At 43.9% G+C, this 21096-nt stretch overlaps 1 protein-coding gene across 1 annotated transcript in view; it reads right to left on the minus strand.

Annotated features, from left to right (window-relative positions):
• Window positions 1–21096, minus strand: part of ADAM12 (ADAM metallopeptidase domain 12) — a 121059-nt gene that overhangs the window by 64644 nt on the left and 35319 nt on the right. Inside the window, exons 3-4 of the mRNA XM_026042442.1 lie at window positions 9013–9091; window positions 6137–6213 (exon numbers count right to left, since the gene is read on the minus strand). Coding sequence (XP_025898227.1) covers window positions 6137–6213; window positions 9013–9091 — 156 coding nt within the window. The remainder of the gene's footprint in view (window positions 1–6136; window positions 6214–9012; window positions 9092–21096) is intronic.

The following is a 21096-nucleotide window of genomic DNA, read 5'->3' on the forward strand; positions in this document are numbered from 1 at the left end:
CAAATGATGAGTATGCAACGAAGGCTCTTTGCAGCGCCACAGATATGTAGCATTTGTGAAATACTTTAATCTAAGATGCTATCAGTTCTCCAAAGACAGGATCTGATCTCACAGCTCTACCACTGATTTCCAGGGGGGCTCCAGCTGAACAGATAACAGGATTTGAGCAATGCAGCCTCGGAGCATTGTTCTCATGATGCCTTTAACGGAGGTACAGCAGTTTCTCAGCGCTCTGTTCTGAACATTTCTGATATTAGAAGGTGACCTGTAAAGTGATAAGCTTTATTTATATATTTTTCTCAGAAATCCTGCATTCCCAGGACTTTACACAGCAGATTCTCAGACTTGAAAGCAGGCAAACAAGCAAACAGGAGGAAAACTGACATAAGGAATGAGAACGCAGTTTCAGACTGTTTTTAGCTAGTTGCAAGCAAATGCTACTGGGATAACTGAACTAGATGATCTCTCCACTCTTCTCCCCATCTGTTTATCTGACTTTAGATATTTCCAGAAAGCTTTAGCTTGAAAAGACTGAGAAACACAGACAATGGGACCTGGATTCCAGAGACAGAGGTTCTCCTGTCTCCACCACTGCCCAGACAGCCTTGGATCAGCAGTTCCCTTCTCGGTGCATCAGCTCCCCATCTGCTAAACAGGGTAAATTCTACTGACTCCACATAATGATGATTTATTGGTGAAGAGCATCACAGAAGACTGAGTATTGCTATTATCCTTCTATACTACCCACCAGAATTCTTTTAAAATAACAAAACTGACCCAAATCAGTGCGGGCCAAAATCTCTAAAGGAAGTTAAAGCTGCAGCATTATTGGTTTTACATATTGCAACAGTGGCAGAGGTATTCTCACTGAGACACATCATTAATCAAATAAACATGTTATTCTAGCGAATGCCTTACACTAATCTGAAAAATCTATTCAGCGGTACAGCTTGCAAAATGCAGTCATACCTTGAGACTGCTGCCACATGCAGCTAGGCGTGTTAATCCTCTCCCTGTGCAAGGCAGATTTGTCCAGAGTGCATAAAGGTCTGCAATTTTGATGCCTGGAATTTAAGCAGGGAGTTGCTTGAATTGAAAGTGATAATGCAATCCCATGTCCAGCATTTGGGAGGCGAGAAACACTAATTGTGTTATCAGCAATGGTGTCGTATGTGAACTCGGTCTGCAGGGTGGCAAGGCAGAGAATAGAGGAAAATGAAGGAGGAAAGAGATTCTGGCATCAATGTCAATTTAGTGAGTATATTTTATAGCAGTAAATGGCATAATGGTGAAAGAAACCTCGATTCAAAATTGCACATCATATTATAGCTCGTAGAAAGCTTTTTCAAGCTGCAAAACGTATGGAAAATTTTTCACTTTTCATTTTTAGCAAGTGCTGACAGGACCCTGACCTGTCAGGAAAGGGCCAGACTCAAAGAGCTGCATAAGGACCAGTTCTGACCCTCGGGCTGCATCAAACAAAGCCTGGTTGCAGATCAGAGCGTTGCAGGAGCTGCTGACATTGGGACACGGCGCACAGAGAGGCTGAGCAGCCCCAGGGACCAAATCTTGCTGCCATGAAACTCAAGAACCTCTGGTAGTTCCATGGTCAGGTAACTCACAAACCATGCAAGCTATCTGCATGAACTAAAAGCTCTCCAGAAAGTATGGAGAAAAAGCACATATCCAAACCCTTGCTCTTCTCAGCTGGGATTTTCACATAACCTCTTTTTTGGATGGAATCACCCCTTCGGAGAGGAAGCCATGCTTGAGGAGTTATGAGGAATTTCATTATATTCTCACTGGTTTCCTACTTCCATTTCTTTTTTTACACACTTGATGTCTGAACTGTCATAATTAAATCCCTGCTTCAGCTGAGTGTGTCGGGGACGCAGCGAGTTCAGCCAAGCCATTTGACAAATGGGTGGTTCGAACATTGTCAGCCTTGTGCAGCACAGCCACGTAACGCCTTAAAAATTGCAGTCTATTCAGTTCTGTGGCCTTACACCCGTCACTCGCATCTGGGACTCAGCACCTTTCAGTTGCAGATGAGGTTGGGCAAGGACTGGATAATTTTTGCATGTGTGACTGAGCTGATTAGCTGGCAATTAGGTAATTGACAGAAATCCTTATGATTTTCTGGAGCATTTAGGAATTTGGGTAAGAAATGGCTTCCTGGGAGGCCTGTGTCCTTAATCCACTGAGGATCTATTGAGGACCTCTCTGCTCCCACCACCTGGGAGGTCCCTGCTACCTGCCAAGCCTGGAACTTGAGCATGTGGAGCAGAGGGATTGTGCTCTTCCTCAGGCTGTGACTGCTATGTGTATGTTACCTTGTGTGTGCAGAGAAAGTAACAAGGCAAAAAGCAGTCAGGTGAATACAAATTTATGATCAAAGAAGCATATGTGATGGTTAGAGGCCAAAATTATGTATGGAAGATGCACGTATTTGCTAATAAACCTGAAGAGCCTCTGAGGTAGATAAATAGGAGGGTATTTGCACAGGACAGGAAGGAAGCGACTTTATTTATTGTATTTTCACCTTCCTATGCTTTTTGACATCCTAACTGGCTTTCTTACCCAGATGGAGGTGCCAGAAATCCTGATTATCCATTGTTCCCATCTTGTGCATTAGGCGTATATAATTATAACACATATATTGTGTCCTCCCCGGCGCCTGGCTCTCCATCCTCCAGAGCAGCCAGCAGATTACAGCATGATTACGTTCTCTAACCTGCATTTTAGGCAGCTATCAGTAGCAATCCAACTATTTATGCCATTGTAATCCTGTATGAAGTGAGACATTCCTCTGTTATGTCTGAAAGGATGTATCATAGCTAGAGTACGTGAACGACTGTATATAAGAGAAAGGAGTCTGCTTCTCGGTTATCTTTGTATCTCACTATCTCTGTCTGCCTAAAAACCCATAAACTAGTCAACCCTGTCTTGGTTTGCATATTTCACACTTTATTCTTTCCTGTAGCTTATGACAGGCAGACTAATCCTGTCATATTTACAAGCTAATAATGCATCTCTAACGCTTAGCCGTGTGGCTGGACTGTCTGTGGTCACAGAATCATCACAGTTGGGAAAGACCTTCAAGACCATTGAGTCCATACTTACCAGCACGCCCAGGAAGGGCAAAGCCACTCTGATTCTGGCCAGCAGCTTTGGAGAAGCCTCCTCCTGCTGCAAATTTTCTTGGATCTACCGATACTTTTGACATTGGAGCCACCTCTGACAGTGATTTCTACAGCTTCATTGTCATGAATGAAAAAAAATCTCATGCGATGCTCCTAATTCTGAGATTATGAAAAATACTCAGCAATTGTCCCCTACTTAGCACGACATTAAATCTAGCTTCATCATAACCCTCTATTCCAACATCTCTTCAAAACTAACAAATCCTAGCCCATTTTCTTTGCTTGGATAAAAGCTGCTCATATCTCTGATCACCATTTTTGCCTTTCTCTGTACCTTTCCTACATACAGTGTTTCCTTTTTTGAGATGGGGATGAGGAGGAGAACGCAAGAACAGAATTCAAGATGTGAGTGCAGTATGGATTTATTAAGTGCTAATGGTAGCTTTTGTTCTATTCTCTGCTTCTGGCTCAGTAATTCCTATGATCCTTTTTGCTTTCTGACCACCGCTGAGCACTCAGGCTTCAGAGCGCTCTAAAATGCTCAGCCTATTCTTTACGACCAGCCTTATGTTTTTTATGCTCTTCCTACCTCTCTGCAAATTGGATGATGCCTGAGATGCCCGTGTGCTGGAAGCAGGAGGACACGGGTGCTCTGAGGTTTTGGTGAGCTCAGGGCTTGCACTTCTTTTCATTAGACGTTTTCAAGGCAGTTAAACTTCAGGCTCCCTCAAGCGCCATGCGAGGTAGGTAAGATCCATTGAATGAATTTCACAGATGGAGAAACTGAGACTGAAAAAGGCTGAGGGATTCATCCAGTCAGCTCAGAAGTTGTCCCAGAGCCAGGAACAGACTGAGACCTGGACCGGTGTCTCCTTCCACAGGCAGCTCCCCTGGGACCACCCTCGCTGGGGCTCCGGGTCTAGGGAATCCTGCCCTCACTCTGTTTGGTTTCCCCCTGCACATCAGATGCCTACAATTAGTCCCAAGACAGAAAATATTGCAGTGTGACTGTTAGCTCTGAAACTCCAAAATATTTTTTCAAGTCCCTTTTGAACCCTCACAAAGTTTTCATACGCGTGACTATTCTTTCAAGCTCTACTACCAGAAAAGTTGCCAGAAAAGGGATCTGTGAACCAATCTGCACCGTCTTATTTCTTCTCATATTAATTCAGTCTTAATTGCATGCAGTCAGTCTTTCCACCCAAATTCTCAGGGGACATATGGCTATAAAAATGTTTTGGTGGACGAGCTATACTGTGACCTCTGGGCCTGACTCTGAAAGGTGCTTAGAGCTCTTAGGACTCTACTGTGGGTGCTCAGGGTTTCACTCCACCTGCCCTTTTATTCCTAATTGCTTTTAATGAGAGGGCTTAGGTGGCTAGAGGAGCTGACAGGACATTATGTAGCCTTTGCACCAGGCAACCCGAGCTCAAATCAAGCACAGATAATGATTGGAAGTTATTACTATTGGCTACCAGGCTGTGAAATGAGTTTTGCAGAGGTAGTCAACAGGCACCTTTATCACAAAACTGTTATCGCTCACGGGCACTCGCCGGGCCCGCCGGAGCAGTGTGTGCAGCAGCTAAATGGGCAAGGATACCGGGATGGATCCCTGTCCTCCAGTGCTTTCCTCCTGCTCGAGGAAAACTCGCTGGTAGGGAAGCTTGTGAAAGCTTGCGCTGACAAAGACACTGCTGCACTTGTTCTGCAGGGAATGGGACTAATTCTGCCAGCTTGTACTTTGGGGATTTATTTGCAATTGTGCCAGATGAGAGAAAAATGTCACTGTAGAAAAATGTCGCTGCCAATGTATGTGGCCTTCCATATCTGACTAGCTAATACAGGGAAATGACTCTGTGAGCACAATTCCGGGAGCGCAAGGAGAGAACAAACAAATTCAAGAAGAAAATGCATTAAATGCTGACAAGAGTCTTTTCTGCTGAGAGTTCTTAATTTTCTAAGTATCTCTGGAACAAAAAATTGGTTCAGATGCTCTTTCACATAGTGCCAATTCTCACTGCCCCGTGGACCTTGCAGCGATGCAATTGCTTTAGTGGTGATTCAAATTCAGACAACACTGCATAATCTGTTTTTTTCTTTTTTGCACACTGTGAGAACGACCGGCTAATGCTGACCGTCATAGATCATGCAATGGATTAATTAATGGAAGCCTGTGGAAGATGCCAGAGCCATTCCCAAGCACCCACAAAAGCCTCCTCCTTGCTGGAGAGCACCCACGGCAAGCGGGTGCCACTGGTGGGGATGGGAGCCCTGCTAGCAACACTGCTCACTCCCTGCTGCTCTTCATCCCAGAGCACCCGTTGGAAGGCCTTCATAATGCTCCTAGAGCACAAAATGTAAAAGCAAGGGAAAAAAAGGCTCCAGCTACTCGTGGTGCTTGCAGATAAATTAAACAAACTCAGAAAAGGTTGAGAAAGCTGGAAATCTGTCAGGAAAACCGGGTTTTTGAGACAGAACACCAGAGCCAATTTACAGTTAATTACTGTGATTTGGAAGAGCTCTGTGAGTAAATACTGGCCCTGGACTGTCCAAGTAAGGAAGATAATTGTTTCCTGAACAGTGTCCACTGTGGGCTTAAACGCTGTCAGCCTGTTCCTTCCTCAAATGCAGAAGAGATTTTGTCTTCAGCAATGCGAATCTGTTACTCCTCTGTTAGCAAGTAGCTAACACACTAATGTGAAGCATCTTTCCTGCCATGAACACAAATTATTGAGCTCCACGGGTGTCTTTTGGAAGTGATTTTGCTAATGACAGGTGGAACACATGGGGCATCAAGGACAACTCCCACATTGTATCCTCTTCTTATATCGTCCTCTATGAGCCACTACAGGGAGAATCTTTTTAAACAGATAGTAGCAACATGTTAAAAAAATAAATCCATGGTGGTAGACTTCTCAAAGGACAAACAAAACCGCTGCCAGTGCTAGGATGGTTTCTTGAGAAGCTCATGCATTACTGAAAAACCAGCTCACCTGAGTCCAGAGCAGGTACTGAGACTGACGGAAGAATCAGGGTACCCCTGCACATTGCCATGGTAATAGCAGTGACCCTAATTAAAAAAAGAGAGAAAACATTTCAGTAGCCCAAACCCCTTGTAATACCTCATCTTACCAAGATTTTCCATACTTATTTTTTTATATTGTAAAGCACATTTTAATCTAGGCTACAGTGTTCAGAATCAAAGCATCTTTCCCATCTCCACTAATATACACCATCCTTAACTGTCCAAAGGATCCACAAGTGCAAAACCTCAGGGGGATTTTTTTTTTAAGTGGGTCCGCAGTGTTTAGAAAGCATGACTGTGATAGCTTTAAATAAAGTAACACAGCAAAGAAGGGTTATGATATGAGATATTTTAAAGTCAATAATCAACTGACACGCTTTACTACTTCCTATAGACTTGTATATTTTTATTAAAGGTAATTTACATGTGTGTATATCTATAGGAGGTAGCTACGTATAAAAGGAAGTATAATAAAGTGAGTCCCAACCCTGCAGTTAGGAAAAAGCTCCCAGAGCAAATGAAGGGGAAGAGAAGCATGCTGGAAAGGAAACCTTTTATTGAATTACCCAACTGAATGGCTGCACGTTATTAAGAACCAAGAATAAGAGGGTCTCCTATTTTAAGAGGCAACAATCCAATTTCATTTTGTGGCTAGGTTATTGTATTTCCTTAATAATCCACAGCTTGCAAAAGGCAACCACAACAGAGATACTTTCGCAGCACATACACATATCTGTCTGGAATCAAGGTTAATTTTATTGTTGACTAAAGGTTATATTACATTCCCAATTATGGGGCTGGCTGGAAAGTAATGACTGTGTCACGTCCAGCACTTCTTCTCTCGTGGCTCCTTTGAATGCCACCTGGAAACTGAAAACACTATTGTAAAAGGTTGCTATCTTATTAGTGCAAAGGCAAGTTATCACTCAGGCTTCAAGCTGACAGCCATCTCACCATGGCTTTTTATTACTCGCTTCATTCACATCTATCTTGCTGCATTAATTAACCTTTTCTGTGTCGGGCCATGGTTTTCAGTTACAAAGCCTCACTCGGTGGACTTGGAAAGACCACCTTGATTTTGTTAAAGAAAGCAATAATTGGGAAAGCGCTGGGGCAAAATGGAGTAATGCAGATAGGAATTTTTCTGCAAATTAGATTGTACCATGAAAAATACTTCTTTGGAGCATTTCTTATTTCCAGCATGAGCAACTAAACACCGAACAGCTGCGAGTGATATTCCAAATACAACTCTTAATGGCTTTTCTCAGTGAATGGGCAGTCAGAAACAGGGTAACAGTGGTTATTTTGGGGGCTTTTTATTTTCTGTGCTCATAAAGACCCAGTAACACGTTAGCAATGAGAAAGCCACATTAAATGAGAGGAAATTGTAGACTGAGCTTTCTTGGGATGAGAGCTTCAGTCGCAACTGCTATGGACATCAAAGTTTCGAGCACGAGTCCTCTACTTCATTCTATTATCACTTACAGTCATGCAGTTGGTAACAAAGAAAAAACACCTCCCTGCCCTGAGGCGAACACATTGATCCCCCTACAATGACACTGGTGCAGCCTGAAAGCATAAATAAAGTAACTTTATCTTAGTACTTTAAATAAAGTAACTTTATTTATGCCTCTTGAAGTAAGCGTATGGCAGAAGAGCAGTCCAGAGGTTTTAAGAAACCAGTCTGTGGTGTTTCCTACCAATGCTGTTAGGCAAAAGAATTGCAATTTCTGCAACTGCAAAATAGATTTATTCTTTTAAGAGAAAGCCTGATCTTCCATATCTTCCTTTAAAATTAAACATAGTGGTGATTAAGCTGGCAAAGGGCTGTCTACATTGTTCCTTTATTTCCTTAAAGAAGAGAGGTAGCCTTTCTGTTCTAAAGCAGATGCCTATTTTTTACCATTCCTATTCTGAACAATATAGGAGCATCCAGCAATGAGAAAACAGTGAACACTCACAAACGCAGAGATATAACAGAGCCTCTTCTTCTGAGTTAAGATGTCATGTATAGAAATCCTGCCTTTCACTGACTTCAGCACAGCCCATTTTGGATGGGAACGTGCAGATAGATGCTGCTACTGTTACACCCAATAAATAAATAACGTAACATAACAAACGCTCCATAGGAGCTGGAACTTCTTAGGCTGATAAAAGATAAACTTTGTAATTAAAATCACTTGCTGCATCGTTTCTAATTAAGGCGTTCATACTGTCAGAGGACAAAAACTTTACTGCCTTAAAGTGTTTTTGTTGTTAAAAAGCAGCTTAAATTATTTATGATAAAAAGCATTTTGTGCTGTTTTTAACACGATTTTAACTACCAAGGGAGATACATTTCCCTATAAATAGGTATATAATCATGTGTGTGTGTTTACATATATGTGTACAGGTGCATGGAGCAGTCTTAAGGTCTATTTTAAAAAAAATAAACCCAAACACCCACCTCCCCCAGACCTCAACCATGGCTTCCACAATGTGGAAAGGCACCCAGGCCTCTGACGTGAGCATCTCCGCTACAAAAAGCGGATATTCCTTTCTAACGGAACCAGGACTTTCCTCCTTAACTCTTCACCAATGGCTGCTTGCAACTTCTTATGAAAATTTAATGGGCATGTTTCCGACAAGCTGAATGAATCTCACACTTTCTATCAGTCACCTGGCCATAACCGCCACAGCTTCCCTTTAAAATTCCTCCCTAAAAATCCATGCGTGGGATCACAGCAGCGAGAAAGGCACCAAAGGCAACACGAAGCAAGGATCACACCTCAGCCGTCGCTCCCGCCGCTCGGAGCCCGCGGAGCACCCAGGTTTAGGGCAGAAGCGCCACCACCGCGGCCTTACCGTGCGATTGCGCGTGAGGACCACGTCGGAGCCGTCCCCCAGGTAGTGCGTTTCTGTGAAGGTGCTGGCGAGCAGGCCCCTGAAAGGCAAACAAAGCGCCACGGCAGCGTTAGTTGCCTTCGCTCTGCCCCTCCGTGCTGCCGTCTGAGGTGACAACAGAAGCTGGGCGTTAATGAGACTGGCAGAACTGAGCTCTGTGGCATAATGACAAATACAGCTTCAAATACCAAAGTTCCAGCACGCAAGCTCTACCTGAGCTAATTGTAAAAAGGATTACAAGCTTCCAGACAGTTTTCTCTTCCAAACGAGCACTGAATGTCAGCACATTTCAACACCAAATCTTCCAGGCAATTTTCAACACGTTTCATATTAAATCTGAAGCCTAGACATCGGTAAGGAATGGTGGTTTTGGAAAAGGGAAATGCTTTCCCTGCGTTACTCATTTTACTCTATAATGTGCTGGACTCATCAGCAAGTGACCACCCAAAGATGTGTGTAGCTCAAGCGAGCGAAAGAAGCCTCTTCCATTGACAACCAAGGAAAAACAGTGAGCGAGACCAGGGAGATATTGTCTTCTCATTCACTCCACACCTCCCCTCCCGGCTTGGCAACGACACCCAGAATTTTGACTTGCTATTCCAGGTTTCCAGAAACATCCGGGAAGGTTTATGTGTGGTTATTACCTAAAGTTTCCCCAAGCAGTAAACTCATGGAATGGCAAAAGCAGCCTCTGCTCAGCCCGGTTAGAGCCCTGTTATGGGTCTCTTTCTCAGTTACTTCTCTAAAGGGCAATTCCAGCAAGGTCAGAAGGAAGAAAAAATTCTCTGTTCTAGCCCTTAACACAGGTGCTCAACGATAGCCCTCAGCAGAAACATGCTTGATTTGGACAAACACCTTAGTCAAATGGAAAAGCAATATTTGAAGAAATCAAATCTTAATGTCATTTATTAGAGAGAGAACCTGTCTCCAAAAGTCCATATTTTAAGGCAGAAGAGAAACAAGGTTAATGAAACAAGGCAATAAATAAATAAATAAACTGATAAAGATAACAAAAGCCAGCACCATGGATATTCAGGCATAGGTTCTCACTTGAAATTTTCCAGCTTGTAGGAAATATTAGAGTATTATCACATGTCAAAACACAGTGATGTTTGGTGAGTCGTACAAGAAGGGTTCTGGATCCTGGCCGTCCACCAAATTGAGAACAGGATTTGGTTGCCTAAATCAACCAAAGTAAACCAAATCAAACCAACAAGCAGCTGGTGACAATGTGATGCCCTAGATATTTCACCTGCCTTCTCTATAGAGATGAGGTATCTGATGGTATCTCAGGCAGCCCTTGGCACCCATGCTCATCTCACCCCTGCAAAGCCTGCTTGAGATCCATCATGCTGTGTCTACATTCCCAGCCTGCCATTCCCATTCCCAGAAAGAGCAGCTGCTTTCTTAGCTATAACCACTATTTACAGAGCAGGGTGACTAAGTTCAGTGCTTAGCAGGGGTCCATTGCCTTCATGAAGGCAAAAGGCAGAATCCCATTGCTTCTGAAGTTGGTAGAAATTTGCTGTGCACTTATCTGGAGATGGGATTTCACTCAGGACACCAGAGCAATTCTTATTTAATGGGACAAAAGGCAGGCGAAGGGAGAGGGTAACAGATGTAGCATAAGGGCAAAGCGATTGAGCAATAAATTTGGTTTGTGTTCTGCTATTTGCAGAGTGTTTGACAGCAGTGATGATAAAGGTGACCTTTCTGCTTCTGTTGGCTCTACCCTCAGGCACAAGTCTAGAAAATATTTCATAGATTCATGGATTTTAATACCAGAAGGGAGCGCTGTGTTCAGCAATCTGATGTCCCACATCACATAGATCATTTGCCTTGATTAATCCCTGCTTCTAGTATAATAACTATGATGGAACGAGACTGTGTTTTGTCAGGATATACAGCTCTTGTGTTGATTTCCCATGATGAAGAAACTACCACAGTCCTGCTAAGCTTTTACCAGTTAACTACGCCCAGTGCAGCTCTGATCCAGCTTGAATTTGTCAATGTCCAGTCTTCAACTGCTGGCTCTCAGTCCCTGCCACTGATGCTTCACTTTCTTTTGTGTATTTTTGAGGATATTTCTAGATACTAAATAGGAAACACAGGAGTGAAACAAAGCCCCGGTGTTGCTCTCATCACTTCCTCTCTCCAGCATGAAGGGTTGCTTTCTAGTCTGATGGAAATAGCAGTGAACTGAAAGAATCCTAGTGAGGCAAAGGCAGGGCTGGCAAGAGCGCCAAGATGATGGAGTGCCACTCCTGGAGCACTTAATGAAGCAAAAATGCCTTTATGTAGCAGCCAAAACAGGTTTCGAATCACAAAACTTCCCATGCAACTCAAGGGCCTCTAGGACATGAGAAGGCTTTTCAGGAATATCTATTAGTGCTCTTTGGCTTTAGTAACTTAGACGTTATGGCTACAGCCTCTGTCTGCTTCTGTGCCGCGCACGGTGCTAGCGCTGGTGTGAGAGCCAGCCAGGGGAAAGGTTCTGTGAGCGTTGTAGGGCCTGGGGACCTGTACGAGACAGGCCACCAGGGAGCCAACAAACCATTTCTGGCAGGAAAAGAAGCTGTTATCCCACTTTCAAAATGCCTAATATCTTAAAAGCCATGGAGCAGAATAAGCATGTAGCACTAGCGCCTGGGGACGGCAAGTCATGTAAAGACATTCTTGAAAGGTTACCAAAATAAGGGCAACAAGCACTCAAATTCCACCACTGAGAGAGGTGCTCTTCAGCCCCACATCATGGTGATAATGTTTAACATCTTGCACAACAAATTCACCATATGTATCTGTTAGGTAATTTAATTGCCTTCCTCAAAAAGATATGTAATATAATAAATTGATTTACATTTCTGTTTCTGACTCACAGTAAGGGAGATTAATAGATGAAAGTAAATTAATTTAGATGGCAAGCTACTTAACCTAATTGGATCAATGTAATTTTTAAAGAGCAGGGATCAAAATAACATTAATATATCATACTGCAATTCATCACCACGTCTGGAGTTTCAAATGTTGTCAGCTACAGAGCTCAGCAGTGTCAGACCATTATCCTTTATTTGCACCGCTTGAAGCAGCAGAAACAAATGCCCTCAGGAACTGCACCAACTGCTGGATAAGAGCAAAAAAATCAATTAAAGGAACACCATGATTTTCTAATTAATTCTTTGAAGATGCAAAAATAGGATTCTTGAGTTAAACTAACATGTATTTAGACACTGTGTTTGCCAAGATCATAGATCTGTCCGTGTTTCCCACAGTGGAATAACATGGAGAAATTCCTAAGGCCCCAGATGACAAGTCCTGATCTATGGCAGGTAGAGCAGGGGCTTCCTCCTCTGCCGTAAATCAGCGCCAGGCTTACCTGTCAAACCTGCCTCCACTCACCTAAGCCCCGGGAACACAATGAACAGTATTTAAACTTGCAACCCTTCCCTTCCCAGCCTCCCCAAGGTGTGGAGTCTTGGGTGGCTTGCTTGGGAGGAGAGAAATACCCCGCTTTAATACATCAGGCTCTTTACTCAATCCGTTAATACCAGGAACGGTAATTTAACACACTGCCTCTTACTTACAAATGAGAAAATCACTCTGCGTTCTCCGAGCACCAATATATTATTTCAAAAGGTTATAATGATACTTCATCACCCAGGGAGTGTCAGAAAGACGGAGTCACAGGTGCTGGAGATGGGAAAATCCAATGGATCATGCAGGCTGCCTCCCTGAAAGCCAAGTGTGCTGGAGATCAAATTAGTTTTCGTCTCGTTTACTTTCAAACATCAAAGGCAGTGCTGAGTCCACCACTTTCCAAGGGAGATTAGTCTGTGTTCGAACAGATGTTGCTGTCACGACGCATTTCCCGAAACTCAGCCTTTCTTTCATTTCTCCTAGTCGCACTTCCACTAGCTGAAACAGTTACTTTTTCCTCTTGGTACACAGATCATTCAAATGGGTGCAGATTATTATCAAAGCCTCCCTTAACTGACCAGTTGCCCAGTACAGCAATATCAGGCCATAAAAACGACAAGACCCGGGTTCATGCTGGTGCTACTTGGGAAAAACGGAGGCGTTATTGCAGCAGGAGCAGACACGGCGACGTGGGAGCAGTCACTGGGCGAAGGCCACAGGGCGCATCTCTTCCCAAGAACACCAGTGCCCACAGGGCTGCTGCTTGCTCCTCCAGGATGAAACCAGTTTTGCTGCCCATCTTGAACAGAGGGATAAGGAGAATGGCTCTTTTTTTATGGAGCCAAAAGGAAATACACACACTGCCTTGTGTGATGGAGTCACGCACAGCCATGGGCATCCAAATGCGTTGCATGTGTTGCTGGGCATGACGATGTCCGGATGGGGTCCAGACTGCGGTGTGTCCCACCACGATACCAGGCGAGGAAGAAGAAACCAAGTCTCTCAAATGCTGAACCTCTGCCTCTGTCAGCACCGTCCAGGTGCCAGCGAGTGACCCCGGGCGCGGGGCTGCTGCCCGAGGCGGGCACAGGGCCCATGGGCACCGGGCGCGCTCCGCTCGGGGGCAGCCCCGGGCGCCGCTGCCACGGAGCATCAGCCAGGAAGGGCTCCGACACGCAGCGAGGTGCAGCAGGAACTGAACAACCGGCTGAAACCCCGTGTCCCAGAATGGAAACACTCCAGGCCATCTCTGGGAAGAGCTCTACATTGTCTTTAAAGCCTTGGGTAAGAGGAAAGCAGCCCTGACTCTGAGATAAAGCTTTACAGACATGTGGCATTTTGCTTCTGACATCTGACGTGCCTCGGGAACACATGCTGGGTACTGTGCACTGATGCTAAGGGACTGACAGCACTGAGATGTGCGCTCTGGTTCGGCTTCTTCGACTCCACTTCCTCATCCTACAGTTGGGAGATGCAGCCCCCGGCATTCACTTTAATTCTAGTTTCAAATACGGCCATGTGGGCACATCTCTGTTCTAGGGTCCAACATCACAGCAATGCACTCTCTGGTTGTAATATTTCAGAGTAGCTTTTAATGATGTGGGGAGGGTGCTGCAAACCATCTACTGAACTTTGGAGAGAAACATTTGCTTTTACACCTCTGGCATTCGTGCTCTTTATCTGTTCTTTTTTGGTTAACCTTTTAGTTTTGACTGAAATTTTTCTGTCGTGACATTACTGCAAGAGGTGCTGCTTCAAGAAGAATATTAAATCTTATGACACAGTGACCATCAACTGTTCTACATACTCTATTAAGAGAATTAATTTCACTAAGAAATGGGTAGTGCAAGACCTGCCCATGGGGCTTCCCTGCTCTTCGCATGCGAGGCCTGAAGTCAGGCAGACAACTGACCTTTATTCGTATTTGCTTCTCCTTCTCCTCCCAAACGATCAAGTGTCTGTTTTCTCCTCTACCCCAGAGCCGTCTCTCTCTGTTAAACAAATTCTTATCAAAAGCCCTTTTGCAATCCAATTTAAACCTTGCCTAGGAGTGAGGGAAGAGAGTGGAACAGGATGGCATATACAAAAATTATAAAAAATGTCACTGAAACCTCTGCCTACCGACACCACCACCACGATCCATTAATTCTCCAGCATCTCCACTCAGGTCATCTTGACCTTTACGCTTGGCTTAGTTGCTAGTTCTTCAATTGCTCTATTTCTGCAAAAAAATGTATTCAGAGAAACAAACAAGTCTATTAGGTTTGCTGCCTCTGCAGTGCTGGTTTCCGTGCCAGGATCACCCGGAAAGGCTTCCCCGCCGGTGGCATTTTCCAGTTCTCCTTTCTCATTACAATATAATGAACAAGCGAAGCACGGGTAATGAGTTTTCCATGCACAGGCACCTAACATCATCTTACTCACAAAACCACTCCATATCCTCCAAACACACCACATCCTTTCCCCCTGTTTAATTATCTTAAGTGATTTTAAATGCTTTTGGACATTTTCCCATTGAATGTCTCTATAATACTCTATCTGCTACACTCTAGTGTGTGCCGTGGAGGGACGGCAGCATCGCAACTGGAAAACCTGCAAGACTGAAATTTGCAGAGCTTAATTAGCACCACGGTTTGGAGAAAAAGAGGGGAGCAAAATACAACTATAACAGCTGGACAATCAGCCAAGCATCGCAACATCACTATTAGGGAGAGGCAAGTAGCCTGCAAGTAGCCTATTTCACATGGACAGTTGGAGTTCATCATAGGCTGCCTTGCAACAACCTCCCCACTCCTTTCGACGTGGGAACTCGTGTAGCCCTGTGGCTACGGAGTCCGGCCTCTCCACCACAGCAGTGGGATTCTGCCTGCCACAAGCAGAGTGAATACTCATAAACACAAACTCCGACTGTATGAGGTATCTGGATATACAAAATGTGAAATAATAGTGTGTGCAAATGATTCTGAATGGGGGGAAAAGCCCCTTTCCTACCCTGGGCTGGGGAGCAAGGGGTGAGCGAGAGCATTCCGGGTTCCTCACTACTGCTCGGAAAACAACGTAGGAACCTCACCTCCCTGCACATGCAAAGGAAACCAAGCACATCAGCGGCCTCCCTTGCTGCTCCGGGCTCTCGCTGCACACGCTGCTTCCATCGCTCGCTGGAACATGTAGGGCAAAGGATTACTTGCCAAAACTGCAGTATTTATTTTTCCTTCTAATGCCAAAACATTAATGAAGAGACTACTCGTTAACCAATATTGCGGTGCAAACATATTCTCCCTTAGAAGAAACACAACATGTTTTCTAAGAAAGCAGATGGGGAAAAAGCAGCTCCCTCTGTGAAATGGCTTAGGTTTGGCCAAAAAACACACTGTAGTTTTAATGGGACAGCATCACTTTGCTTCCACTCAGATGGCCACTGAAGGAAGAAGCAAGGAAACCTGTAAGGCACATGGGAAGGAATGACAGGAAGAGCAGCAACGCTTCTCTCTGTCTTATACACAACTGGAGAATGCCTAATGAATAATAATCCGGTTGTTTCTGCACCCTGAAAAGGCTACTATCAGCTAAAAAAGCAATTAGGCTGTTAAGTACATGATAATGGTAGGTTAGGTACATGATAAGGATAGGGTAATCCAGGATAATGCCTGGAGATCCGTCCACGTTATGTGATTGGGATGGCAGGAAATGTTTCAAGACACTGAGGGATTTTCATGGTGTTTGCAACTATTGCTCACTCTGAAGTTCACAAAAGATATTTGGATTTATAAAAGCATAAGCAGCACAGCTAGAAAGAGTTGGAAACCACAGAAAAGAAGATTTTTATATGAAAAATGAGTCCCTAAATGAACTCCTAAAAGGGTTTAATTGAACTGCTCGATAGCCAATAGACATCTGAACTGAAGAAGTATTTTACCTGGAGTTACCCAATTCATATCTCTGAAATTTCTGTACAAAAATCTCCAGGGTCTTCAAAAGAAATCTCAGTTACCCTGAGACTCCTCCAGCAGGAGCAGGAAGGGTCGCCCTCACTTCTCTGCATCTACAAACCTGCGGGTCTCACACGAGCAGAAAGCAAAGTCAGAAAGGGCTTTCCACCAGGCAGCTCATGTCAACGGCACAGGCACGCTCACCTTCCAGACACCAACTCAGTTACTCTGGATTTGAGAGCAGAATTATCCATTTTCAGCATCTCTCACAGAATTACCCATGAGAATTCCTCACTAGGAGTATTTGACACTATCCCTTAGGAGCTTCCTAGTAGAGTAGCAAGGGAGTTGGCCTTTTCCAGCAGCAGAAATGATGTTATCAGTTCAGCCAGGCAGTCTGCCCAGAGAAGCAGCCACCTCCAAGAGGGGCACCACTGGTCCAACTATGTCGTGTCAGCTAAAGAGGCACCGCAGGGGTTACTGGCTACTCAATATTTGATGGAAACCACAATCTGCTTCATTTGGGCAAACGATGCAGTCTGAGCACTTCAAAATTATTTTTCTGTGTTAGCCACATTAAGCAGTTTTAACTTAGAATAATGGCCGTGGCTGTGAAGCTCTGAATCCATGTGCCAAAAGTTAAACATTAGGCTGGAAACAACCACTAGACTATTACATCTCCGAAGTATCCATGGCAAAGATCAAAAGCAAAGTGCACTGCTACTCCGCAGGCTGAACCCAGACAAATTTATACAACCCAGAGTGCTGGGAATTGGCTTTGGCTAGACTAAAGACTAACACAGCTCCCAAACTTCTGGCTCCCCTTCCATGGATCTGTTCCTCAGCTGACAATACTGTGGTTTCTTATGAAATGCATACTTCCCTTTATAAAACTTAGCCACTAAAACTTGCACAAGATAATTTGGGGGCTTTGCTTAACTTACTTATCTTGCATGCAGAATGCAGATCAGAACTAAATATGCACATGTAAAATCTGCAAAAGCCTGCCTCAGAAGACTCCCTAGAAAACACTGCGATGTTTCAGAAGCTAAGCAGCACGTATCACAAGCGGCAGACATAATATTTTAATGCATTCTTTTCTAACATCAGAGTGCTGCCTTTCACAAAACAAATTCTTTATATTCCCTGTGACACTTCTAGGATGGCATATTTTCATTAAATAGCGAGCTTGGAGATACTGGGCTGGAAAGCTGTCAAAGCGTATTTGAAATGTTTCATTCAATTAAATATGTCATTTGTAGCCAAGTAAAGCTATGCTGCCGAACAGATGTCATTGGGCAAACTGTCTGACTATAGTTTCATCTGAACATTCCCAGAGCAGCACAAACCTCCATATAAAGCGTCCAGGAAAACTAGTGTAACATAGAAAACTTAGAAACACAAAAAGTTAAGCCACTCCGAATAAAAAATCAGAAATTATTAAAAAGTAACTAACAAAATATAACTAGTACTGTGGGGTTACAAAAGATGACATGCAAGGATTTGTAAGACCTTTAGAAAGGTAGGCTGTAATACTATTGAAAAACCCATTGCAAACCCAGCATTTTTAGACCCTTATTGAAAATGATTTTCTCTCTGTGACTCCTCCTTGCTTTTGCATGTGTACCTGTATGTTTGCATTTGTACATTTAATTTGAGAGGTCAGGTGGGAAGAAGAGGGCAGAGGTGTGGAGGGAAAGCTCTGCACAGAGCACAGCTTTATGTCTCAGGCCTACAAATCCTATTCCCATGCCTATTTAATACCAAATAGATGGGAAAGCCATAGGAATGGCCACACAGAGCCAGAACAGAGGTCCACCTAGTCCTATAGACTATGTCTAAAAGCTGCCAACTGTGGATGCTAAGGAAATAATACAAAAACAGAGCAGAAGGCTACACAAGAAGTTGCATTTCCCCCAAATATTGTCCTTCTCCAAGGAACGTGTGGAAGGGGTGGGGGTGAAACTTGCCTCTTCATCCCTTTATCCTCCTTAACCTCTTGGCCAGCTCGGGCTCCCTGCTCGTATTCTCCAGGAAGGAAAGGAAGGATGGCCAGGAAACCTGGACCCTGGCAGGAGAGGAAGGGACCAAGGCCGGGGAAGATGCAAAGCGAGCCCCTCAGTCTGCACACAGAAGCCCAAGGGGAAACTCCCAGCATCACTGGGCTGAGTTTTCACTTGTTTAGGAAACAGGTTTAACGTCAGAAACAGATTCTGACTTAGGCTTCGCTTTCCTGCGGGAGCAAAGACAGGCTCTGCGGGCCCCGAGCTCCACACTTTTCTCTCACCCACAAATCTCATTGCACTGAAGTTGCTTGAAATGGGCTGCCAGAAAGCGTGGGCGAGATGAGGATCAGCCACCAGACACCATCTTTTAGCAGTTAAAATACAAAACTATGAATTTCTTTACAATTCAAGGAAGTAATTAGCTTATAACAACATTTAACATTTAGTTGCTGACAGAGATATGACACTTATCTTACATAAGTCATTTTAATTATTCCTGCTAAGCAAGACCTCAGAAATATTGTGTCGTCGAAGTTAACAATGCCTTTCCAGGCATTTTCGCTTCTGATGCCATTTGAAAAATAGATGCCTACAGCATCAGCATTTATCAAGCTCATTACAGATTTCATCCAAATGACTACAGATAATTAAAAGTATGCTTCATTTTTATTGTAATGTTTTTCCCCCTAACACTGCAAAGTAATTTTGTTGTTGCTCTGGGTTTTAGGAATTAATGTAAACTCATCGGCTGGAAAATGAAGTTTCAGAATTGTATACACACTACTCATATTTTTATATATATATACACACACACACACACACAGTTATACAGAAAAGACACAAATGGCATATGCATACACAACACACACATATAAACATTCATCCTTGTTTTGGGGCACTTCCTATGCATTTGAACACACATTTGAGTTTTTGATTGAGTATGCAATAACTAATGCAATGCTTGTGTGTCATATATTATGCATAGAAATCTGCTTTGTTCTGGAATCCTTAACAGTGCTCCAATTAAGAAATATCCTGTATGATGAATTTTCCTTGGCACAGCTTTATCTTCAACAGTTTTATATTTTTACATCACTTTCCAGGTTACTTTGAAACGAAAATTACCCATAAATAGCAATGACATTAAAAACCAATTATAGACACATGCCTTTTTAATGTCTCTATTATGATCCTCATTCTGGTAAATCAGAGAGAGATTATTTAATGATAGAGGGCACACAGAAAATTCTCAGGATTTAATACTAACATCCATGTGAAATACTGCTAGCAAGGGTTCAGTGAGGTGCTTCCAGAATGAAGTGGCAAAGTCAAAAACAAAATTATAACGAGCAGAACCTGACACAAATATTAGGAAATAGACCCATATTTTATAAAAGCCATTTTGCCTGAGCCATTTGGGAGGAAGCAGAGGCTTCCTCCTGTTTGCAGAATGAATTCACAGTGAATTAACACTCGAACTCATGTGCATATTTCACATGAGGATTTGGATTTTCCGTGAATTATGAAGTAATAAATACATTTTAGAGAGGTCTAGCAGCAAGGTAAAAATGCTCCTCTGGCTGCGTGCATCAGTCAAAGCAGCAGCACCATCAGCAAGGAAGTCAAGCAGGAGAGAAGTCCAGCTTCTCAACCAGGCTGTGCCATCGCAGCTCCATCAGAAAGCTGAGGCTATATCATACTGTATATCCTATGAGGCTATATGTCCTTTACATCTGCCTACTCCTGACGACGGGGTGAGGAGGTGGCACCATAGCAGAGACTATGGCAGGAGCTCAAACGCAGCAGCCTGAACAGGGTTGTGCAGAGCTGAGGAACCCAAAGATCTAACATTAATGAGGCAGGTTCAATAGCCACAATAAACATCTTACAGCCTTAAAAGGAGGAATATCAAAAGAAAGATTAATTAATTGCATGAAAGGATGTTTTCTTCATTCTTCTGGTTGTTTCCAAGCCCGTTAAGATATTTCTATGAGTTAAGTCAAGTCGGCACATGTTACTCCAAGCTTTAGTGTTGGATACTATTAGCTAAGGCAAGAAATAGCTTCTAAAAACAATTAAAACAGCAAAAATCCAGGATCAGGACCTTTCAAAAAAGAGATGAGACCCTTTTGTGTCACTTTTGAGAACAAGTGAGACACAGGACACTAGAGGTGCTCAGCGTGCTACGTCAGGTGCTCAATCAGTTGTACTGGAAACACGAAAATTCTGCACTTGCTTCCTTGCAAGCTGCCTTAAACTTATTTCTCACTCTTCACACTTATTATGTGGTGGAGAATACAGATACAGATAATATTTTACGCTTAATTGTCCTACTCAGAATAAAGGGCCGTTCTTTCCGTGCAGCCCAGGCGCTGCTACTAGGCCCACCTGAGGCCGCGATCGCGACACTCCCGTTTTGCTCAGGGAAGCGGCATGGCCTGCGTGGCCGAGAGTCGAGCTCAAGCGTTATCAGCCGCGGCCCCGCTGCCCACACGCGGCTCCCGGTGCGCAGGGGCCGCTCGGCTGCCACCCCGGCCCGAGGAGGAGGCCGCGGCGCCGCCGCACACTGGGCCTACAGGCAGCGGCCACCGCGTTGCCAAGGAGATCGAGGTGTGCGGAGCAACAACCGCGGCACGCAGAGATCCATGGCAGCTCCATTCGGGAAAAGGAGCAGAAGACACCATCAGAGTTACAAA

Source organism: Nothoprocta perdicaria, unplaced genomic scaffold (assembly GCF_003342845.1).
Source record: "Nothoprocta perdicaria isolate Ctin4 unplaced genomic scaffold, notPer1 scaffold_301, whole genome shotgun sequence".
Lineage (NCBI taxonomy): Eukaryota > Metazoa > Chordata > Aves > Tinamiformes > Tinamidae > Nothoprocta > Nothoprocta perdicaria.